We start from the raw sequence: 25738 nt of genomic DNA, 5'->3' as shown, positions 1-25738 counted from the left end.
AATTCAATAGAAACCGAGTGCTAAACGCACACAGTTAGCTTTGTGTACGCAGTACACAAAACTAATTTTCCGCAGAATTCTCCTACCACACGAATCTGCATTTTTTTTCTTTCTTCAAAGGAAACGGGCTCACTTGGATGCGTCGCTGGGTATGGTCCGAACGAGCAGAGTCGAATGAGGGCTCTCCACTTGGTACGGAGGCGGTGGCTCCATGTGCGGCATCGGGCCATTGTAGTGAAGCCCACCTGCTGGAGGGGTGCAAACGAGACGGGTTTGACACGAGTTGCACTTTTGCTCTCAAATGGCATTTTCCCCAAAAAAAGAAAAAAAAGGGGGTGATTTAGATAACATGGGGGGGGGGCGACACATTCTAACCCCTAAACCGCAACCGCCTCTTTCTTTTTTTTTCTTTTTTCTTTTTTTTTTACGTGCACCAGAAGTTCACAAGCGCCTCAGCGTCCCGATATCCATCGGTGGGCGGTCGCCGCAACTGGGAAACGAAACCGCGACCTCGTACTAAGCGGCATAATGTCACAGCTACTGAGCCGCCTTGGTGAAAAAAAGAAAGAAATAAAACAGTGAGCTTGTGTTTAGTGATCTCCCGTGAACCGTGCGTACATTTAGAGACCCGGCACTCACAGGGACACGGTGTGAGGAGCCCGCTGAAGCTCGAGATATCGCGCGGAGGCGGCGGGGGCGGCTCCATTTCGCCGAACGGCTCCGAGAGGGCGCCGTGTTCGGACGCCGTGTGCTGGTGGCAGCTGCCCGGGGCAACGGGTGCTCCACCACCTCCAGTGACGCCGCCGGAAGGCATGGTGCCGGGGGTAGTTGCGCCGCTGTCATGGCCCGAGAAGGAGTAGGTGTTTGCACTGGAGCTGCCGCAGTGCATCCTGTAGATGGGGCCTGCAACGACCACGAGAAATAGAGGATTGCAGTTTTATTCGAGCACTGACAAACAACCGCACACGGAGAGCGACGTGGAGTGCCAAAACGTTCCGAAACGTTGTGAATACGTTTTTGGAATGTTAGGAGCATTCGGTGCAGGTCAGATGCACATTTAAGATTCGGGAGCACTTGTCTGTTCCGGCGTCTTTCTTAGCCTGCGTTTTGCTTTGTAACGTTAAGCTTTTCAAGCTTTGCGTGGCTTTTACGTTTCCGCGATCTTGTGAGTATCGCTGCGAATATACTTGCTAGCCGCGGGTTTCCGCACCCTTCGTTCAGATTAAATCTTGTCGTTGTGGCACGAGAAACAAAATCGGAATGCCCGCGTTCCAGTCGGTAAAACTAAACCTACAAGGAAGCATGGACAGTGTTTTGAATCGTTGTTTTATTTCTTGCTGACGTAATTAGGTGCTTGAGCAATAAATGATACGCGTGGGGTTGCCTTCACTGAGAGCAAGATGGTCCGTGGCATCATTGTTCGGTCGTCTTCATCCCTCTTGTCTTAAAGCAAGGTAATTATTATATTGATGTTCGGAGAAATTCGAGACAGTTGCTCTCTAAGATCTTTTTAGGACCGCAACCGTGCGTTTCGAAATCAATCGAAGCTCGTTATTCTTTGCGTTACTGACGGCAGTCACGGTGGTGCGTGGCGGGGAAGCTTCACGGCCGCGCGAGTGGACTGTGCGGGGAAGACATCAAAGGAGGGGAACCACGGTATAATGATCGCGATAACTTGAAACGCGTGGTCACTGGAATGGAAGAGGAAGGTCCTTAAAGGAAGAAGAAGTAAAAAAAAGGCGAGACGGTTTGGGGATGAGTGGGCTTGGTTGAAATTTCACGTTAAGGGCGGTTGCTCTGCTTTCATAGATGAATGCTTGTTTTGTTTGCCGATTCTCTTAAGCTGACTGAACTACCTTAATGACACTTTGATGTGGGCTTGAGGTCTTAAATTGCCCATTGAACGGTAACAGGACGAGTGCGTGATTCGGGATGAACTGCGATCCGCTCTTGCTTGAAGTTGTAAGACCCAGGAAGAAGCATGTGAGTGTGTATATAATAAAGTACAGCGCTACAGGCTGCATGTAATCAAGGAACGCATGGTTCACGAAAACGCCTTGCCTTTTTGTGTCATGAAAGGAGTGTTCTTGCGGTTGATAGCGGCGAGCTTCTTTCTGAGAGCTTACGGGCCCGCTTCAAACTAGGTTTCGAAGTCTGCGATGTTTTTTGGAGTTGTGGCCGTGAATACAGACAGCAAGAAGAAACGGAAGATGTTTTCATAAATCCGGAAAATGCAAGAACTGCTGCCTTCTTTTTTCTATCTCTCGAAAGGGGGCAAGCGGGCCACTAAGAATAAGAGACGTATATATATATATATATATATATATATATATATATATATATATATATATATATATATATATATATATATATATATATATATATATATATATACGCGAAGACAAAGTAAAGGCGCGCAGCGCCTGAACTCGCACTATTGACCACAGATTGCGAATCGAATGTGTTACGGCTTGACCACTCCGCCGACGCAACAGCAGGGAATGATACAGCACCTTAAGAGTGCAGTAGCGCCTCTAGCTACTCTGATAAGCTGACGCCACGCCATTTAGTGCATCATTTTTGTCTGTGAATCAGCACCAAGGTGAAACAATTAAGGCGAAGCTAACAGTAAGATGTGAAAGGCAAGAAGCAGAGGAGAGGACAAAGTAGTTGTATTTCCACATTACGACCGTTGTGGCGCGCTACATCCACAATAAATGCTCTGTTCTTAACGGAGGAAAATTGCTCCGCATATGCATTTGCGAATGTTGATTCTAACAGACACTGCATGAAGCCGCGCAAGAATCACTGCGCATAATATTGCGCTGATCCCGATGTTGTACCAGAAAGAACATGCGCCTGAAGAATTGTACTTGGCTGACGTTATTGCATTCGCTGACGATTGGCAGGTGATGTACAAAACAACACCGAGCTGAAAAACTTAAATGAATCTAGCCATAAAAAGCAAGAGACGAGGTAAGAAATAAAAGAAAAAGCTATAAATTTCCACTTCACCACCGGCGACGTACGCCACGATATCCATAGCCTACTGTAGCAATATGACGTGATCGATGAATGACGGCTGGGAAATACACACTTATGACTTGTTACTTGACGTAATAGTTCTGCTGAAACCCACGAGGTGGAGAGCAGTAATATATAAGGGAAAATGAAACATCCACCCAATCGCAGCAATTGCTACAAATGAAACCGAGACGGGTTCCTAAGAGGACTTTTTACTTGCTTGAAATGAAGTGCCCGAGCACCCTTGAATTTCGCTCGGTGTATGCTTAGCACAAAACACCCTTTTAGCTCTCTGAAGTTAATGAAAGGGTACACTAAGGTGCTTCTGCCAATGAATGCACCCATGAACTCTTCAACCAAAGTAAGGGTGCAAAAGGGTGCTTCGACATCTTTTTCCATCCTGGAGGGTGTAATTTTTCTTAGTGTGCTCGTCTGGGCATTGCAAACAGACAAGCGCGGTGCATTGATCACGCGCTGGCGATCGTTGTCTGCAAAGCACCAAATCTCCATATGGCGCAAAAAAAAAGAAAAAAAAGCTGAAAATTCAATTGAAAGCCTGTAACTACTTTCTCTCAAGGTGGCTCCCGTTTCCTGCTGAAGAATCGAAGTCACACACACTATTGTTGCCTTGTGTTCACTGCACTGTGTTGTTTTATTCTTTGATGATCACAAAAAAGGGTTCTACTTAAATTGAGGACAACGCAACGAGCTATGGAAAGAAGAATGATGGGTGTAACGTTAAGGGGGGATAAGAAGAGAGCAGATTGGGTGAGAGAGCAAACGCGAGTTAATGACATCTTAGTTGAAATCAAGGAAAAGAAATGGGCATGGGCAGGGCATTTAATGAGGAGGGAAAATAACCGATGGTCATAAAGGGTTACTGACTGGATTCCAAGAGAAGGGAAGCATAGCAGGGGGCGGCATAAAGTTAGGTGGGCGGATGAGATTAAGAAGTTTGCAGGGACGACATTGCCGCAATTAGCACATGACCGGGGCAGTTGGAGAAATATGGGAGAAGCCTTTGCCCTGCAGTGGGCGTAACCAGGCTGATGATGATGATGATGACATGCCTGACACCTGCGTATTTTAATGCGATTATCTTTCTTAAGGTTCTTCACGCACTTTACGATGTCTATCCCTCTGCCTGTGTTTCTTGGTATCTAATCGTTTTTCCCGCCAACTTGGGTCACTGGGCAGTCCATGGTCGAATGCAGGGGTTTCCAAACTTTCGGACCTTGGGAAACCCCGCCTCCCTCCCCAGAATAACCCCTGTTCTAATGAGTAGAGCATTGGGCTGCTGTGCCGAGGGAATCCACAGTTCGAAACCAATCATCGCACCAACTTGCGGTCACTGAGTATGTGACACTCTTTAATGACAAAAAAAAAAATTATCTGGTTGACAATATTGATTGACTTCACAAACACGCGCCACGCGCGGACTTCGCGGCATGCACCGTTCAGCAAAAAGCAGATCTATGCATATATTTAATTTAAAAAATAAAAAGAAAATGACCCGCCGTGGTTGCTCAGTGGCTATGGTGTTGGGCTGCTGAGCACGAGGTCGCGGGATCGAATCCCGGCCACGGCGGCCGCATTTCGATGGGGGCGAAATGCGAAAACACCCGTGTACTTAGATTTAGGTGCACGTTAAAGAACCACAGGTGGTCGAAATTTTCGGAGTCCTCCACTGCGGCGTGCCTCATAATCAGAAAGTGGTTTTGGCACGTAAAACCCCATAATTTTTTTTAAAAAGAAAATGGGGAAAGGAGGGATCGAGGCTCGTGGCGTACACGTGATGCGGTCCCTGGGGAAGGAATCTCAACAGCGTGTTCATCTGGGCCGGTGGGTATTCATTTTGTTAGGCAGCAGCTTTAAACAGCGCGACACAGGACACAGCAAAACAGCCACAGGACAGAGCGGTGCCTACTTGCTGTTCAACAAGGAATGTCACTCGCGGACGACAGTCGAGACGAAGGGAGAGAGTGTCTGTTTTTGGCAGTGGAAACCCGCTCCCGAGCGGCATGGCGACGCGACATTTCAATATATCTGGTATCCTCTAATAACGAACCAATTTGAAAAATCCTTGCTGCAAGACGCTTTGAGGGGACCTTTAAGGGTGTGTTGGTGACGGGGGTGAATAATGAAGAGGCATGAATTAAAATAACTGCAGATCACAAAACGACTAGACGGTAATTATCCGGGCTACTGACCCGAAGCTAAACGACCTGCTTGAAGCAGTGGCGTGCTTTGGTCAGTGGGCGACACGGAGAGTCGGACGAGCGCTGAGCGACCGAACTTCAAGAAACGTGTGGGGGCGCACTCGGTGCTGTTATGCGTCACCTTTCTTTGCGTCACGGTTTCCTGCTGTAACGGGCATTAATTAGTAGGCGTACCTCCGTTGATGGTCTGGTGCCTGTTTTTGTGCGCCATCCGGCGGCGGCACAGCAGGCAGGCGCCCAGGGCTAGCAGCGCCACCACCAGCAGCGTGCCCAGGGCCACGCCCAGGAGAAGCGTCTGGCTGCGAGTGAGAAGGAGAGAGCACATTCGCTTACTGGTTGTGCTTTCCGTGGGTCCTTTGGTACAGTTTTGGGAACTTAAAGGGCATTGAAATCCAGGATGAATGTTGGGGAGAGGAAGAGAAAGGTGCACGAGGAAGGACAAACAAGCAAACAAACGAACGAACGAACGAAGGAACGAACAAGCAGATGGGATTATCGGCAATTTGCTGTCATGCACAAGAAGGACAATTTACGAAAAAGCGGTAAGTGCATATATTTGAGATACACTTTAAAAACAGTTGCACCCTTTGGGGTGTACATTTGCTACGCAAGGATAACCGTCATCTGTCTTACCCGCATGTCCTTTCTTTAACGCTTCGAGCCTGGTACTTCCAAGTCATGAACGGCATGCGCGTTATCAGCATGACAGAGCATTCTCGACAGAAAAGTAGCGATCGCAGCGTTTTCAAGAAAGGAAATGCAAGCAAGACAGACGACGAATATTGTTATGAGGCAAATATGCACCCCAAAGGGTGCGACGGTTTTTAGAGTGTACGGGTGCGGGTGGTGTGGAGCACAGTATTCTGAGCAACTATATCCGTACTTCTTCATTATTTCGCTCCTCTAGGTAGCTTCTGTCAAGGACGTCGTGAGGCGCCGCGTGCTAGACGCAGAGGTCGACGAGCGGTGGGTTATTTTCCCGCCAATTCTGCTACTACAACCAACTACAACGTCCACGGCAGCTCTACTGCGTCTCTGAGGCGCCTAATCAGGTAAGTTCTGGTCTAATAAACCATGCTCCGTCGGCCGCTGTTGTTTTTTGTTTCATAAATCAAAGAGGCCTACGCGAAGAGGGCGTGGCGCTGCGGGAGGTTGCGTGATGTACGTACGCTGTTTGTGCGTATACGCATCACTTGCTATCGCTTTCCCTTTTCCTTTGCTGCCCGCGTACCTCTCCTACAGTGTAGGGTAGGCGACCAGGTGCAACCTAGTCAACGCTTCTGTCTTTCCTTTTCCCTCTGTCTCTGTCTCTGTTTCATCATAAAATAGACGTGTTACGTCATGCATACCCTCCGATACCATTATTCATTATAATAGAGGCATATGCTACGTCATGCATGGCTGCCGAGGCTGCGCGCCACAAGATATCGGAGGCCATGGGTCGCGAGGTACCGAATTTTCACAGTGGCAGCGCCACTGTGAAAATTTGGTACTAACCCTTACGACCAACCAACCAACCAACCAACCTCCATGCCGTACCAACCCTCCACGCCGTTTTCTCGTTTAACGTAGCTCCTGGTAAAAGTGACGCTTTAGACATTTTAGAAGAGCACAATAATCTATCGATCCCCACAGCTTGCGTTAATATTTGCCTTTGGCGTCCCTTCTAGATGACGCTGAAAAATGAAGCATATAGCGGCGCACATGATGATGATGATGTCCTTGAGTTTGGCGCTTACCCACTCGCGGGGATTGGCCAAGTGTCGGGCAGACTTGGCTTATGTGTTCCGAAAATGGAGGTAAAAATCTAAAATTTTGTTACATGAATTTAGGCGAGGGAAAATCGAAACGGTTCAGTAGACTGTCATGCTACGAAGAAGAAAAAAAATAATTATCTATAATATATAAATGAGGCAATAGAGGAGGACATACTCGTGCGCCGGCGCCGGTGGTTCTTCCTCCTCCTTGCGGCAGCAGTACGGTTCGGTGGCTGTCCCACAGCAGTAGACTGGCTCGCCGCTGCTCTGCGCCGGGCACTGGAACCCGTTGTTCCATTTGCCGAACTTGTCCGTGTAGCCGTAGCAGTACTCGTTGCTCAGCACTGCGCACAGGAAGAACGGTAACCATCATTCACGAACCACGACAGCAGTACTTATACCTATATAGACATATACTGTACCTTTACCTTACGAAATATTACTATGTTGAGGACCTATAGAAAGCACATAGACGTCTTTTTTCGAAGTCTGTAGTGTTTATGGACGTCTTTCTATGAAGTCTATAGGATGCACAATTTGGTGATCGGTACTGCTCACACACACACACACAAAACGTAACCACCATTCACACACCATAAACATCCTATAGACTTCACAAAAAGACGTCTATACGCTTCCTATCGACCACCAACATAGCAGTATTTTGTAAGATATGGGCTCTTCTTGTCGTCGTTTACGACGACAAGAAGGGCCTATATCTTACAAATGCGAATCCGTGCGAATCCTATAGGATGTTTATGCACGTCATTCTGTGAAGTCTATAATGGAATGGTTGACTCGCTGCATTCATTATTGTTGCTTCCTGTCAGACGCTGTTAGTTACCTCGCTGACGTGTTTTATTATTACGGACACTCGAGACATGTTCGAGCCTCGGGCGCCGTCGTGATGTACTGGTATCGACAGCGCATGCTTTGCCCGCGCGTCGTGGAGAGCAATGAGACGTGCAATGCATTTGGCTGAAAAAAAAAGAAAAGACCAACAACGATGGCGCAGCCAAGTGGACGCACCGTGACGCTATTTTCCATCGGATTTGCCAGAGACCGGACAATGTTCTGGCTTCTGCTGTTAACGTGAACATTGCGCGCACACACATTAGCGTTTCTACCGAGACGCTACAGGTCTGCATATACCGTTTGCTGTGGGACCTACACTGGTCTGAGTGGAATGGACGGGGAACATTGGTCAAGGGGCGTATTCTGGGACTATCACTTTTGGCGATACTATTGCCCCGTCCATTGGGCGCGCACTGATTGGCTGGTTGAGCGCTACGTCACGTGAAGGCGATAGTACCGCCGAAAGTGATCCTCCGAGAATGCGGTCCTAGGATAAATCTATCTAATCGTTTCCTTGGGCGCTGATAAACGCCAACGGTTTTCCTTCGGTCTATGCTTGTCATGCGCCACCGAGGTTAGACGCTTGCAAAATCATTAACTTCGCTTCCCATCCCGCCAACGTTCTAAGACGCTTTCAGCACAAGGCTAAACGTTGCTATCGTCGCTTGCAATGTTTCGCCCTCAGGCAAAATTTGTGACAACTTTCGCATTGTATTACTACTGTGTCAAAAGGACTAGTTATCATCTCTATATGTGACTAAATCGCTTTGTTTTTTTTTTTCATTTCGACAAGAACGACGACGACAAGAACGACGATGACGATAACGACAACAAGATAACTGTATAGGGAGGCTAATTGATGATATTTCTGCACACAATGTACAAACAACTTAAATCTATCATGATAAGGACATGTGCGGTTTATGTGTAAATAGGCCCACAACGTACGCTAGGACTTATGACCGAAAAATTTTGGCATGGCCAAACTACTGTGTTTGAATTTGTTCTACACATATGTAATTAGCCGACTGCTCGACTCCTATTCTTTCCTACGAGTGAGCGGCTTGGTCAAGTGGGCATCTATAGTCAGCGTTTTGATGGATCGGCCGTGATCCCTATAAACCACAAACATTGCTTGGAGGTACATTAGATGTATCAGTTGGAGATTCAACACCTCCAATAGAGGTGGAGATTGCTCCAGTTCACGTGAAAATAAAGTTGATGGTACTGTCAAAAGTCCTATATTTTTTACGTTGAAAAGATGTTATATAAATGTATCTGCTGGATATCCGTAACATTATTTTGCATGTTACTGTAAGGCTCAAATTCGCTGTAACCGCGTTACCCAGATGCCACTTTGCACATTCACATTACTGTGTGGGAAGCTTGGCATATTTTGATTGACAGACCGTGAATAGAACATAATATTCCAACAACACTGCTGAGAAATAAGAACTCGCGTGATGCCTGGTGTATCAGGGCTTTTGCATATTGCTTGCCATGTTGAATATCACGTCCTAAGCGGGCGCTATGTGACAGGTGCAAGAGGGAGAATGCCACACACCAAGATCAGATACATCGAGTGACCGCATAAGGGCTCACGCAGGCCCGCCACGCGAGCGTGCAGTACCTCACACCTCGTACAAGTATAGTATTGATATACATCACATTTTAAGAGTAAATGGAAGGCAAGAATAGGTGAGTAGGTGCAAAAATATGACATGCAAACATGGGAAACCGAAAAAAAAAACTCTTCTCGGAGGACAACTATTCATGTGGGTCGAAAAAGTTTTGTCAGGTCCTTACAAAATAGACTGGACGCCACGTGATATGCACACACACACACACACACACACACACACACACACACACACACACACACACACACACACATATATATATATGAGAAAATCTTTCAAAAAAACAAATTAATATGAAATAAATAATAATTAAACGAGAATTTGTTTTCGACGTTGTGGCCGGCCGAAGAACCGCCTTTATCGAAAGTATATATATATATATATATATATGAACGAACTTTAGGTGATACTGTTCAAACGGTATGCACCAATAAAATATACCTACCAATTGGTGCTTGAATGATATCCTACGTGCATTTATTATACCATTTAATATACATTATCTGGTAGCCTAACAATCGTGTAGATAGTACGTCCTACATATAAACAGCCACACTTTTTTCTTATAAGAAGGGCACGTACGCGAGACGTAACATGTACGTGACTTCAAGATGTTGACGTTTGGATCAATTATAAACGTAGAGACGTCCGTGATTCACAGGTGTATTAGCTACCTCCAACGCCAGCTTCCAGGGAAGCTGCACGCATTTGCCGAAACACCAGAGTACAGCAGACGGACGATCCAGGCTTCCATATCGCCTAGGCAACGGATGAAAATGCAGCAACCGGTTTTCCCTGCGTGGTAGATGCTCGCCCACGTGCCCCGTTACTCGCAGCCAATCCGGTCGCACCTTGATGTCTGTTCCAAGCTCGTATTGCGGCTGGCACTCTTATCTTTTGTTTTTCCCCTTTCTGATGCGAGCGGCTCTCTCTTATCCGCCAGGGGGCGCGCGCACACCAGCTGCGTTCTGTCACTTTTGCTACGGTCCCTGGAATAGTTTTGCCCGTCTTTCCCTCCCAGTGTTGTGTGGCCGGCAGAAAGATCCTTAACGTCGTTATTATCCTGTCCTGAGGCTTCCCGGGCTCTTCTCGCCTGTGCGTTCGTACCGAGCCGCTTCCCCGGGACTCCCTTTTGTTTCTTTTCCCGGCTACCATACTTTCGTCCCTGTCTCCCCGCGACCTGCTTTCTCGCTCGACCCGAAGCTCTTCGGGTGCTGTCGCCACTGCTGCCGGCCGTCCGTGGCAGGGAGCGTTGCAACGCCCTCTTTTTTCGTCGAGTTTATACTTCTCCGCGTCTCTTATGGTCTCCGCCGGGCCTCTCGAAACGCGACTTTATTTCTATCTTCCTCGCCTTCTATCCCTTTCCACTGCCTACTCTCGTTACGTTGAAGCCTCTCAGGCTGCGCTGCCGCGAAGCTTGGCAGCTGTTGGCGTTTCCTTCGCGGTAATTTCGTTTCCACTCCGTCATTATTGCTCTCTTCTTTTTATCTCTGTGTTCTGTCCCCACGAAGAAAGGAAGGGAAAGGCTTGAGAGTGTGCGTGACAGCGTGTGTGTGTGTGTGTTTGTGTGGATGCGTGGGTGGGTGGCGACATCTGGAGGTGATGAGTCCTTATAGCCCCCCCTTATGGCTCTTCCGTGCGGCGCGCTTGGATTCGACGTCGCCACTCCCTTGTCCCTCGAATGGGTTGCCGGTCGCGTCTCGGAAAATAAACAGATGAAAGAAGACGTAATAAGAACAGCAACTCGGTCATTCGGTTCATGCCTGCGAGTGCACGAAGACGCAGCTTTAGTTTCGTGGCGAAACCGTGAAGGCGTAAAAGAAACAAAGAAAGAGAGGTAGGAATTACGAAACGGCGCCGTTTGTTCCTAGAAACTTTCTCAGCGCGAAGCACGGGTCACCTTGTGGTGTACTTTTCGGAGGAGGCACGTGCGGATGAAAGCCCGGTGCCAGGCTTATTTACGATGAAACGAATCTGAAATATCCAGTCGACGCCCCCTCCATAAATATACTGCATACGTGAGGAGAAATGTTGCCACACCGCCGGAACGTGCGGCTCCTTCCTGATGGACGAACTGATCGGCAACTTTGGTACGTGCCGACGATGACCGCATGAATGCTTGACAAAGGGACAACTACCAAAACTTTATAAGGTCATCTGCTTTAAAATGGTTTCCTGACAGAGACTTTTGTCCTCGGACGCACTTAATAAACGAGACCGAAACGTCATTTGGCCCATATATTAGCGGATGGCACCTTTTACTGGTTACAGTTAAGGGTCCTTGGAACGGTTTAGACAAAAGTTGTAGACGGGTAAGGCAAAGCTAGCAAAACATTTGTGCCGCAATTTAAATGAAAAAAAGCGTTTCATATTAAGAGAGCCACGGACGATTACAAGTTACCCTCCTCCCTAGCCATCCTTTTCCTCCTCAACTCTTTCGCCGAGCGAGGGGGCTAAGTTCCGCCTTCAGTGGCTCTGCGTTTTGAGGTGACGTCATGTCGTCTACTTCAGGTGTCTTAGAGCCAGCGCGCGAAGCCACTCCAACCTCTCCGCTGCCCGCCTGGACGTTGATACTCAGCGAGAGCTATACAAGCAGCGTGCGTTTCGAGCTTTCTCACGCAGCGCCGAGCATGTCCGCTAAGCACAGGCGAGCTGAGCGCTTTGGCGGATGGGCGGAGGCGTAAACGCAAACGGCCTGCACGGTGCAGCCACCTGATGGCACAGAACTCAACCAGCCAAACAGAGAGCTAATATTCCTTTAATCAAATGTAAAACATTTTAACATTTAAAATGACAACGTTTTCATCATTACGCTGCTGCCAAGAATTTAGACCAGCAGAACAGTAGAATGCACTTGGTTTCTGCTGTATTAGCTCTGCGTTTGTCTGCTTGAGATTTGTGCCACCAGGCAGCTCCACCCTGCAGGCCGCTCACGTTTGCGCCTCCGCCCATCCGGCAACACTCCCAGTCCGTCTGCATTTACCCAACGTTACTAACCTAGTCTAATAACGTTGCATTTACTGGAATACCGAAAACTCTAAAGCTCTCTCTTGTGGTAGTAATTCTCCGGCGTGAAGTGACGGCCGCAAACGCGTAGATGCTGGCGCCGATCGCTTTCCGACAACTCGATGCGCTGCAGCTATTGCGCTCGCTTGTTGCATTGGAGAGGGACATGGTGTCGCAGCTTGACATGCCGCCAATCACTAGATTTGCAGCACACAACACAACAAGGGCGAACCATGGTCCTCCCGAAAAGAAACCTCGAAACCAACACCGACCGCGCAGCTCGCGTCAACACGGAGCACATTGTAACACAAGCAGGCGACACTTGCTGTGTGCCGGAAGTGCTCTAGTGCAGTGATAAGTTGTGTATTCACTTTCTGATACATTTTCTATAGAAACAAATTTCCCAACATTCCATCTATTAAGAACAGCATTTGTTCACTACAAAGTTAGAAGAGTAATCAATGACGCCACGTGGGCAGCCAATCGGATAGCTCACCCGACTGACGTCACGCGCGATAGGTGGTGACGGGGTGGCTGAAAGCTCAGTGGAACGGCACCTTTGGTAGCGATGCACATTTTTAAACCTTACAATAAATTACATGCTTTACGCGGAGCGCTTAAATGTGTGCCTTAATGATTAGAATGACCTACCCTAACTACTCGGTACGTTTGTACAGGATCCTCAAAATAGCTTTAGGGTCCCTTTAAGAAAGGTCGCTCTATATCTAAGTCTGCGCTTACGGGTGGTAATGCGAGAGAAGAGTCCACTTGAGTGCCTTATACCATTATGCTGCAAGAGAGCTTCGCAGTCTCACTCGAGCCATCACGTTCAGTTATTGGCATACACAGCAGATCTCTATCCATCAGCCTCGACCCATCACTGAAACTGAAATTACGAACAAACCTTTCACGACTTGACGCAACACTGCTGTGTCGGATGTGGGTAGGAGTAGCATTAACTCCTACGACTATCGCACTGGAATGGCGGACTCATAGGCGGAGAGCTTTCATTTTTCCGGGGGGTGGGCGACCAGCTTTCTGAACCCCATGTATGTATGTATGTATGTATGTATGTATGTATGTATGTATGTATGTATGTATGTATGTATGTATGTATGTATGTATGTATGTATGTATGTATGTATGTATGTATGTATGTATGTATGTATGTATGTATGTATGTATGTATGTATGTATGTATGTATGTATGTATGTATGTATGTATGTATGTATGTATGTATGTATGTACGCGCACGCTCTCTCTCTCACACACACACACACACACACACACACACACACACACACACACACACACACACACACACACACACACACACACACACGCGTACACACATAGGGTGTTCAAAGTTAGACCTTCCAGGTTTTAAAAAATATGCGAAGAGGAGCATACAGAAGCCCATTTTCTACCTAGGTTATGCGGCCAGGCGGTCGCAAACTATGAGGATGAGTGTCGTCGTAATGTCAGCATTCAATTAAATTCGATAATTAACTTTTTATTTACTGCAGTTAGCACGTATGTTTATATTGAAAACTCAGAGGCGGCGCCGTTCGGTGACTATTCCATTTTGTACAATTTTAGTGACGCGCGTGTGTTCCGAGATATGCACGTCTGAAATTTCAGCCCAAGCCGTCCAACGGTCCAACTACGCATGCGAGACGGCGGCACCCGCTGTGAGGCCCCACCCTAGTGTGACGCAGCTGTTGCGTATAACGCTCCGTCTGACAAGAACGCGGGGTGACAAGCGACGATGATTACTTTTCTTTCCTGGCCACCGTTTTCGTTCGTGGCCAACGAAACCGAAGGATGACTTTGCGCGGCGGCTTAGCCGAGCTCTTTTTTGAAGCCGTGACTTGCAGAGTTGGCGACGAAGCGAGGTACCACCGTACATGTACTGTCGAAGCAATCAAGTGCAGGATTACAATACTGCTGGCTTTGGTTTTTGTTATTTTTATTATTTTTTTCATTTCGGCGGTTCAGAGTCATGCAAGCGCTAAGCATGAAACGAAGGTGACAGCTACAGGGCGGCACCTTAGTTGCCATGGTGTTCCAGGGACGATGTAGTACATATCCGAAGTGTGTGATTTGAGGGCCCTGCATTGCCTGCGCCTGAAAAACTGCTGTAAAATAGAAGATCGACTGTGAACTGGCGTGAGTAGTGCACTTCATTGCTGTATGCCTGACGATATTTTTTTTTTATTCTTTGCGGTTTTGCGAAAGTGCCGTACAGATCAGGCATTGCCTTGCAAGCGCATCGAGTGAACCCCTGAGCTTCCATTATGTGCCTTTGCCTTTGCCACTGATTGCCTCTACCAAGCTGGGCCGTTGGAAGAAGCAAGCCCTGCGTTGAGACCTTCTGCGTTGAAAAATGGCTGCTTCGTCTGGGTCGAGGCGTTATTCTACGGCAGAAAAAATTGCTCTAGTGTCATCAGTGGCGGAGATGAACGGCAATGCCTCACTAGCAATGAGTCTGTATGCTTCTCGACATCCGGATCGGCGAGTTCCAACCAAAGCAACATTTGTTAGCATATTCAGTCGTTTTCGCACAACAGGCTCAGTTCACCAAAAAAGACAGCCCAAGAAGGGCATCATTGATAATGACCTTGAAATTGACGTCCTTGCCTGCGTGCATGTAATGCCAAATGTAGCCATCAGAGAGAGTTCTAAACAATGCGGGAAAAGCGTGGGAACAGCGCACAACGTTCTAAAAAAGCACGAATTTCATCCATACCATGTGAGTCTTCATCAGAACCTAAGTGAGGCAGACTTTGAAGAACGGGCAGGCTTTTGCAATTGGGCCCTAATAAAAATTGACTTAGATAAGGATTTCGTACAAAGAGTGATTCGGACTGTTGAGGCTTGATTTTGCAGGAAACAGCTGCACCGTGAACATTCACAATGCTCAATGCTGGTCGCAAGGAAGTCCTCACTGGCTGCGGCAACACAACCACCAAATTCGCTGGGGTATAAATGTATGGCGTGGCGTATACTTGGGGACAGAATCATTGACCCTCACTTCTTCGAAGGGAACCTCGATGGAAAGAAATATGCGCGCGAAATTCTTGCTGGTGTCGTCGATAAGCTTGCCTCGAGTCTACCTCTCAACGAACTGCGGCAAGTTTGGTTCCCAGCATGTCGGGGCTCCACCACATTTCTCCTCCACTGCAAAGAACTGGTTAAACTGTAACTTTCCACGGCAGTGGACTGTACGCGAAGGAGAGATGTTTTGGGCGCCGAGATCCCTTGGTCTCTCTCCACTGGACTTCTTTTTGTGGGGCTGCTTGAAACATTGCGTTTACGCAGTTGAGCCCACCGATGGCGACGACATGAAGATGAGAATAGTTACCGCTTGTAGAAGCATCGACCCTGAATGCTGCGCGGAGTTGCCGACTCGGCGCGAGAGCGCTTCATACCACGTGACTGCGTTCACGGGAACGCAGTCACGTGGTATTCTCCATATTTCGCGGGGTTTATTTATCAGTTTAAAAAATTAGTACGCAATTAGTGCATCGCTGAAAATACGGCAGTTAGATGTCCCTTGGCTGTGCCTTCAAATGACTCATTGACACTTTAATAATTAGGATAGTACGCCTCGAGTTGGATAATTAATTACAATTACGTAATTAAATCTCAGTAGCAAGAATTACTGGCAGTTACTCGACTGTACTCTAAACAATATGCACTAGGTTCTTTTCCAGTAACGCATTACTCTTTCTTTAAATCTTGGTGCATGACAGTTAATTGGGACACCCAGCATATATTTATGACCTCTGCATGCAAGTGACAATGTTTCCATCGCAAGTAAATGTTGTAAATTATTAGAAATGTTTTTTTTTTTCGTGAGTCGTTAGCATTGCTTATTGGAAAGAGAAGCGATACTGAGACACACAACATTCACGCGCATTTCACACACTATTGATAAAGACTGCTGCAGGGGTCACTGAAGTCTATAGGTTTTAGTCCTCCTCCGCTGTTTCTTGAAGCTGCCGGTTTGTCTCCGGTTTTCATTATTTGTGATGCTAGTCGATGCGTTTGGTCTACTCAATCGCATTGACGTTGACAAGTCATCCACAGATGGTGTCTACCAGATTTTATAATATCTAGCATATTTTATGAAAACAGTTTGCGGAGCACAGGTGGGCAAGAGTTCGAACGGCGACGATGTCAAATTTCCGCATTAGTGACCACAAAATAAAAATACTAGTTTTGAAGAGAGGCATGTAAATACTAGCTACGCCATACTCTCCAGTAATTCGTGCTTCCGATTTACAATTACATTGTCATTTACATTGGCATATGCTGCTTCTGGAATCGAGGCCAAGTACTCGTTTACAATGGCCGCCACAAAAAGAGATCAAACGTACAGCCTGTCTGAAAAGTGCGCGGGCCACTTAGTGCGCGACCTCTCAGTGTGCGATCATTAAATCGATAGTGTGGTATGGCTCTCGTGGAGCTTCGGCCTTTCATTGTAAGGGGGGTCAGCGTTCTTCTCTCGCTCCACATTTGCAGCGCCAAAGTTGTCGCGAGAGCAGCCATATGCTTTCCGTCGAGCTTTCCCGGTCAGGGAAAGCGTAAACATAATAGTCTGCGTACTTCTTGATTTAAACTGTATTCTGTGGTTTTCCATAAGTCTGCTCGAAAGCGTGTGTTTCCGGCGTGTTTAAGGCTTGATAGGCATCACCACACCCATTTTCAGCTCCTTTGCTGGCGAAGGCGGGAACACGAGATCCATTAACGGGGTATTTCGCTGGGGAGTGTTCTTAGTTATTTTTCTGTCGTCCCTGTCTTGCGTTATGCCGGCCGAACCAACTATTGCGAGGTCCGGCTCCGCGCTATAACAAGATCCGCGTGTTCGCAAATGTTTCTTTTTAATGTAGCCTAACGACTCTACAAGTGTTATCACTACTAGCAGATGTGACGGAATATCTCGGAACATACGTTGTGTACACGACTGTGACCTCTGAATAGAAGGAGGCGATGTTTTTGCAACACCTTCGGCTTGGGAGCGGAACCCTGGTGATACATCTACTGACGGTTTCAGAAGTGCGGTTCGACCAAAGGCAGGACTTCTTTCTTCAGGACATCTTCCAGATAGCTTAGGCTATGCACTTTCTCACCATTGCCCAAGAAAGTCAACGGCATATTTCCATCAGAAGTGATTGCCTCCCCACAAAACCATCACTGATTGAGGATGAGAAACTCTTGAGGCAATCCTTCCACTGTATTTGGCTTTTTCGGGGCTTCTAGTCAATGCCCTATCATTTTGGGGGTCTAAAAGGTCGCAGTTTCGCCGAAAAGGCGAAGCATCGATTACGATAGCAAATTAGTAGATAGCTATACAAAGCAAGGGTAGTAGTTTTATCCTCCGTATAAACTCGTAAACATTCGCTTATTAACTGAATTAGCAAGCATGGTGTCAGCGCGCACAGGCAAACCTGAACACGTCACACTCGATGACCGTCGATACTTGCTGTCAAAACGTTGGCGTGGGGAAGCGCGGCAGCAGCAGCGAGCGAAGCGACCTTCGTGCTCTCTATCGTTTCAACGCAAACTGAGCGACGAGAACACAGCGCGCACAAAGGTATGAGCAGTCGGCGCACCAGATCGCTTTCAATATACGGATTTAAATAAATAAATAAATAAATAAATAAATAAATAAATAAATAAACAGACAAACAAAGAAACAAACAAACGTGGCAGCCGCACAGTCCAATATGAACGACGGTAAGCTGCGGACGCTAATATCGCCTCATTTCAGTTACGAGCAATGTTTCAAGGCTCGGAGACGGACCGTATTCACATCAGTTTAACTGTTTCACGTCTTCTGTCTCCTTTAGCCCGCAATAACGTACGCAGCTTTCAGAGAGCAAGCCGTATATGTCCTGACGGTTTAACATGTAGAGCTCGGATGACGAGAAAATATAATGCGGATGACATGTACCGCACGTGTAAGCGGACATCCTCACGTATTATCGAGGGCCGTCGCGCGACGACTGATTCTGGTGGAAAAATAAAAGAAAGAGGACAAACGGTGACGTAAGCACTATATAGCTACGTAAGCGACTACGATGACAAACAAATGACAAACCCGCATACATAGTATACGTGAGGATACGTGCACCGCATACCAGCCCGGCTTGTTGCGAATGTCCAGCGCATTTCTTTTTTTGTATTCTCCACGGACGTTCTATATATTCGGGACCATCGAAAACCCGCGTCGGTAATAGGATGTCCACTTTGTGGCCCTCGAGCCAGGCTCTGACGGCCGCTCGCGCGCAATCTGCGCGACACCGATATGGGAGCTAGGAACGCGAGCCTCGGGAAGAACCACGTCTTGGCTGCGAGCGCGAGCCAGAAACCGCGCTCTGCCGCGCTGAGACTTGCGCAAATATTTGGACAGCGCGCGCCCGGCATCGTCGGACCGCGGAGCGAAAAAAAACCCCTTTATTTACGGACGACCGGGTCCGCTCACTCTGTGCTTCGGGCGACGCAAGTGCGACAGTTTGGAAACAACCCTAAGGGGGGCTGTGGGGGGCTCCCTGCATGGGGGTCTACTTTAAGGGAGAAGCACTTTAGAAGAGCCTGGAATAGCCGCCAGCAGGGGCCGGCAGCATCGACGTTCTGGAATCGGGCGCCCGAAAGCTCACAGTGAAAGCACGCGCAAGCGCGCTCACCCGTCGCACGAAATACGCTTCCATCTAGTTACAGACCCGTTCTTTTTTGTATCTATATTTCTGCGCGGTTCTCGCCGGTCCGCGAAATGGCTTCAGCCGGACAAGTTATAGCGCCAAGCCGCGCGGTTGAGCCGGGGGGTCTGCGTTTTGCCTCCGCGAGTTTGACTGCAGTGAGTTGCGAAGAGGCCGTTCTTATAGGAAGTGACACGTCGTGTTTTTGTTTCACGGAGGCCTGTTTTCGTCAGTTTATCTCTTCATTTGCTTCACCCTTTGGACGAGATGTTTCGACGAGGGAAGCGGTAAATTTTGGAGTTCGGAAGATGTGCGAGAAACGGAGGTGGGCGCGCGTTGTATACGTGTTCCGAATGGCGTGCTTAAGACAACATGGGAGGCAGACGGCCAAAACAAGCTTGACTGCAACGAGGCGCCTACGTAACAGCGCTATCGGGGTTCTCGTGCTTCCGGGAGATATTTTTTTTCACCAGTGTGTGCTATTACTACGGTTTTTATGTTACTGTGCTATCGAGAGCCTTGACAGTTTCAGCTGAGATGTTTCGGAAGGGTGCCTAAGTCCTGGCTGCTGCCAGCGAATTGCACGCCAGAGAGAGAGAGAGAGAGAGAGAGAGAGAGAGAGAGAGAGAGAGAGAGAGAGAGAGAGAGAGAGAGAGAGAGAGAGGGAGGGAGTGCTTGTCTGCCTGTCTGCCTGCAGGCGATAACTTGAATATTACATTTGGATCCATGGGTACGTTACGTCAGAGCTCCTCCGTCCGTAACCAACGTGCCTCTGCCGCGACCTACCTCAGGAGCCATACACACCAGAACTTTGTCACTGCTCTAAATATTTTAAGTTGGCGCGTGCGAATATGTTGGATTTCGAATATGAATCTAATAGTCGTTTCTGCTTGATCCTTACTCAATGGGAGAATTCACTATTCGAACCTATCGAATATTCGTTCCTGTTAGAATAGAAGGGGTAACGACACTTGTAGTCTACATAGGTGCGAAGTGGCGACCGTTCCGAATGATTCTGCTGCAGGAAAAGCAGCCGTTGCTGGGGCAAGCGCACGAATCGGCTAACTTGCGCTAGATAGTTTCCAACCATCGAATAACAATGGCGCACCTTTGGGCAGCTTACCAATTTCGTTTTCTCGATTTAGGCAAGGTAACCTTTCTTTTTATGGGGCAAATCTCACCATGTTTGCATTTATTTAAGACGAGGTGCGCTGCTTTTGCATTATACACTTCGTTCTTTCAAATAATTTTGCGCTCCACGTTATTACGGTGATATGCTTTTCGTTAAAAAAGCAAAGCACAAATATAAAATCACATTCGTCTAAATATAGTAACCACTCAGCGCGCCAGAAAACTACCAGCGCCGTCCTGCTCGGCTGTTGTGGCTTACAGTAAAACAGGGTGGTTTTTCCATCCAAGCTCCTCTTTTTAAGCCAGTCAAAAGCGTGCAGATGGACGGAGCTCTTTTCTAGAGCCCGTTTTTTTCTCTTTGAATTTGTGGGCATCCCTGTGAAGGCGTCGCGCTACGATACTTAAGTCTAGGTGATCATGACTATAGACGCTCCGCTCTCATGCTGTAATTATTTTTATTACGTTTACTTTGCAAAGGAGGTCCCATTGCAGTCTTTGACTTCGGGACCTCCTTTTGTATATTAACATCTCGTAATCTTTTTTGAATCATCTCAACAAAAAGCGATTCTGATTCCGATTCTGATTCAGTCAGAATGCGAGACTCTGCTCTGGAAGTCTAGCCGTCTAAGCAAGACACCGGGAGAAAGCAATTTATGGTACTATGCAGCTGCCTGCTATGCAAAGAAAAAAAAATGTTTAACTACAAACTTTCTGCAGTGCCTTTCTTTGTCATCATGACCGTTATCATCGCGAGCATTTTTTTTTTTTACGCTCATGGTAATCAATATATACTACGTACGTGCTCTCTTGGGAAGGCACGAGCGAGGACGATGACTACGCTTCGTTGATATAACTCTTCATAAAGTACAAACGAGAGCAAGTTTAACACCGACGTTCTGGGTTATACTCACAGTATAATATTCTCTTCCCATATTTGCCAAGCTTATCATAAGCAACTACTTAAGGGATTTCGTGACTTGAATCTTCAGGGGAGGGGGGAGGGAGGGGCTCAAGAATGGGGAGCCTAATGTGCTCTTCAGCCTGTTTATGGTTATAGATGAGGACTGAGACGGTAAGTCCACGCTGGCACGCCATTTTATAGTCCGTGCCATTGCACACTCGCTAAAAGCTTGCGCCATGGATGCCTCCAAATGCTATTCCGCTGGAACCATGCCCTCGTAAATAGACCCGTTGTTGTTCTAGTAGCATCGTCCTACGGTTACAAAGAGAAGAATGCGGTCGCGTAAGTCTTTAATGCCGTTTTTGAATTACACGGCAAAACGTATACGCTTTTCTGAATGAGGCTAAGTCAGGTTCTATCAAGAATGCGGAGAAACAAGAAAAAAAAAAGAATAATAAAAAAAAGGACTGAGAAAGAAACGACGAGCCTTCGAAAGCACTGCTTTCTCAAGAAAGACGGGGTCGTTCGTGGCTCAGGAGTCTCGCGGCGGTACTTACCCGAGAAGTGCTCGAAAGAAGCGCAACGTTTTAAAAGTATATACAGTCTGCGTCATTCGCCCGCTTCGTGCGCTGCGACGTTCATATATGCTATGAAGGTTTGGGTCCAGGGGATTCTGGTGACACGCCGAAGTATGTTACAATAGCCGCGCGCGCATTTGGTTGCACTTCTGATGGAAGCAGTAGGCGGCGCATTTTCGTCCGACAGAAGCGCGGGGCAGACGCCGGGGCTGCTTCTGAAATGGTGTGCCACCGCACAGAAATCCACTCTTCATGACACACTTTGCTTTTGCTTGCGGGCATTAGATGCGTTTCTATTTTTTGTTGCGAGGAGCGGCGTATTTCTGTCTGCCTCTTCTCAAGTCCTGTGGGATGACGTTAAAAGCTTTTCCAAGTCATCTGTGCGTTCTTTTCTTCAGCGAGCGGCACAGTCGTTTTGAAAGCCTCTGAAGCATTCGAAATTTCAGAGCACACCCAAATTTTGAAGCGGATGCCGACTGGATTTCGCTGCTGAACAGGTACTCCTTCTTCCAGGTATTGAACAGGTACTCCTTTAGATCCAGCTATTCCCCTTGTTGCGTCAAATACAGGCTCCATCTCAAGCCCCGCAACAAGCCGCCCACTACAGCGTGTGACCGCTAGCGCACTACTGCCGCAACCAATTTGGAAAGGACGGAACAAATCGTCTGCAGAGAACAGAAGTCAGCAGGTGCACCGTGATAGCACATGAGTAGCCGTAATTTGTAATTGCTAAACGCCAGAAACATTCCATTTCTTGGTTCACATTTCGAGTGCGGAAGTGTGAATATAACGTAGTCGTTGTCATTGTCATCGTACCAAATGACGATGACGTCTTGGAACAATCGATCCACTCAGAAGTTCACAGAGCCCTTTTGTTACATATCGGATAGGGAGCACTTCATCGTCACTTCGAAACGAAAATAGCACCGGTGTAAACAAAGTAACACGCACAATTTGTAAGCACGGCGAAAACATTTGCGACCTCTCTCACCGGTAGCGCACGGCGCCATCGCTACAAATTGAACTGTCCCCATAGAAGGGAAGAGCCTCCCACGAGACGAAGACGCGCCCATACACGACGCTCGCGCTCCACTCCTTTCAGATCCGCGAGATTCTTTCTCCCCACTTTCTTCTACATATCCGCTCCGAGAAACGCGGCCAGTTTCGAATATATGTATGAACCTTCTCGACAGAACCTCTCCTACCGGTTGAATGATTTATAAATAATTTAAACCTAGGGCCAAGCTGCTGCATCGGAAGAAAAGTTTTCCTTTCGCGCGCGCTCCACGCGTCGGGGCACCAGCACGACACAAAAGGAAGCCAACGCATCGAATAGCGAGTCGCTATTGCCGGTGCGAGAGGGGGTTTAATCACAGTGTGTGCGTGCGTGAGTGCGTTCTCGCGCGCGTGGGTGCGTGTGCGCCACCGCCTGGCTCCGGCCGAGGCCCAGGAGTTATTCATGAGCGCCGTGGGAGAAGAGCGAGGGGTGTCCGATGGAGCGCGATCGATGGTCCGCCCTCGCGCTCTCTCTCTCCCTCCTGTGCTGTGTGTACAGTGAGCGCTCTTCTAGGGCCGGCCAGAAGAGCGCGCCAAGAGAACTGCGCCGAGAGAACCGCGCCGCGTCGGCGGCTCCGAGATGGGGCGGGCATCTCGGAGCGGGCGCACTCACTTCGCTTTTCGTGAATATTTCAACAACGCCGCGCTGCCACCGCTTGCGATAGAATGCCCCTTCACCCCCCCCCCCCCCCCCCTTACTCGCCCTTTTACTTGTTTATTATCTATCCTTTCCATTCTGAGTGCGGGTTGCAGCCACTAACTTGCTCTCCTTCGAACCCGGGGATCTGTGCGGTGTATGACATGGTGCGTCCGAAATCTTTTACTGAGTAATGCCGCTTGCGAAAGGGTCTATATAGGTTTGTTTCACACGCTTGGATCCAGTGGCGTCCGGTGCGGAAGCACTTATATTTTGTGTTCTGGTGCGACTCTTGCTCTTTTTCTTATAGGGGCTTCATTTAACGACGTAGCTGGAGAAAGCAATGTGCGTGCCTCGAAGCGAACCCAGCGGCTACTTGCATGCCTCCCGACTAACCAAATGCATAGCCTTAACGCTTTAGTTAGCGCAGTTCGTGCCCTTAACGCACTACACTGGCTCACTTCATCGTCGTGTTGTAACGACGTACTGCAGCCGACGACCGTAACGTACCCGTTGGTTGAGTAAGCGAGGGCACTGCGCAATGAGGGACGAAGCTCCTTCGCAAGCAGCTTGGCAGGAGTATAAGACGAGAAGCACGTTTCGTGTTACCAAATCGTCCACTGGGTTGGTAACGCTTATAGCTGCCCGTAAGGCGTTAGGTTCAGTTCGATCGGGTCCGGTCAGGTTGTATTAGGGTTCCGCCAGCAGATGCCCCGCCGATACCAATCAGGATGCAGTATAGGCGATAGTGCATGCTGTTTCTTGCGAAACAACCTTGGCTTTGCGCGAACCGCTGACTCAACGCTTTGTCGCAAAGTCGATTGTCTCGTAAAACGAAAGTAGGGATAAAAACTCAATCACGGAGTCGTTCTCCCGCTGCGGTGGTTCAGTATAGCTATGATGTTGTGCTGCCGAGAACGACACCAAGGGTTCGATGACCGGCCGCGGCGGATGCATTTCGATGGAGGCGAAATGCAGGAGCGCTCGGGTGCTTAAATTTGGGCACGTGTTAAATAACCCCAAGTGGTTCAAGTTAATCCGGACCTCTCCACTACGGCGTCTCTCGTAATCCGCTCTGCAGTTTCGGGACGGTAATCCGCGCACAACTTAATTTAATGTTAACAGGGTCTTTTGGTTCGTTCGGGTGCTTGGCTATTCAGGGCAGTGAATTGATTTGTTGCGGTGTTGCGGTACTTTCAAGGACACACAAGAAGAGCGCGCTGAAGGAACGTGCGCAACGTAGTTGAGCTTTAGACCGCCACTTCACTTTCGGGTTCTTCAGGTTGTGCCAATCAGGCTGGCCGGTTTCGATGTGTTGCGCGTGATAGTGTGAATAGTAATGATAGCAACGAGGTCGTTTGAGATCAACTCCGTTGTGGGACCAAACATTAAAAAAATAACTTTTTTTATTACGCGACTAGGTCGTATGAATACAATTAATTATTTGTGTACTTGCCCCGACACTCATGTTCAGAACATCGGGGCACTTCATGGTATAGGACAGGACACTAAATCTTTTTTTTTTCTCACGCTTGATCTATCTTCGTAATATGTTTCTCTGTCTTCTGATCTAATGTTTTATCTTACACCTTTTACGTCATACACGACGCTACGCGATCTTATTTATTTGCATCCCTACATCCTCAACGTCGCCACACGCTAACTATATGTTATATCTCTCCTTCGCCGTTGAGCAGCAGAATGGAGAAGCCTGCCTCAAGCAGACCACTCCGCCTGTTTATTTATGTTTTACCTCCGAGATTATCCACGAGTAAAGCCTGATGTTTATTTCCAGCAGAGTATCGACTGAAGATTTGATGAAGTTAAAAAGAACGAGGTGCATATCTACCCATGTAACCTCTGTGACTCTGTAAGTCGTAACCACCGTGTGAATTAGTAAACTCCTCGACAGCTTGAGATTCAGTTTGTTCGACCCGTCGAATAGAAAAATGCGTGTTCCAGCGCCGTGCGAAAACAAAATGACAAAAGTAACGCTGTGGTGTGCCGGTAGCTTTCATCTGTCTTCACGATTATTTTAACGATCGCGAATTTTCCTTTGCGTTCGTTTTACGGCACGAAACTAAAGCTGCACACTAGAGCAGCCTCCGTTTGCCCAAGCCTGTTCATGGGTGAACAGGCTTGGACAGATTTATTTATTTATTTATTTATTTATTTATTTATTTATTTATTTATTGTACCTTACAGAGACCAGGCGGGGCACTATGTAAG

At 47.8% G+C, this 25738-nt stretch overlaps 1 protein-coding gene across 1 annotated transcript in view; it reads right to left on the bottom strand.

The window, feature by feature from the left end:
• Nucleotides 1-25738, bottom strand: part of LOC142585513 (uncharacterized) — a 54343-nt gene that overhangs the window by 6081 nt on the left and 22524 nt on the right. Inside the window, exons 3-6 of the mRNA XM_075696308.1 lie at nt 7176-7344; nt 5418-5542; nt 640-903; nt 134-248 (exon numbers count right to left, since the gene is read on the bottom strand). Of these exons, the coding sequence (XP_075552423.1) occupies nt 134-248; nt 640-903; nt 5418-5542; nt 7176-7344 (673 nt within the window). The remainder of the gene's footprint in view (nt 1-133; nt 249-639; nt 904-5417; nt 5543-7175; nt 7345-25738) is intronic.

The sequence above is a fragment of the Dermacentor variabilis genome, chromosome 6, assembly GCF_050947875.1.
Source record: "Dermacentor variabilis isolate Ectoservices chromosome 6, ASM5094787v1, whole genome shotgun sequence".
Lineage (NCBI taxonomy): Eukaryota > Metazoa > Arthropoda > Arachnida > Ixodida > Ixodidae > Dermacentor > Dermacentor variabilis.
The sequence above is the reverse complement of the archived record's forward strand: the minus strand, read 5'-3'. Positions and strand labels throughout refer to the sequence as shown.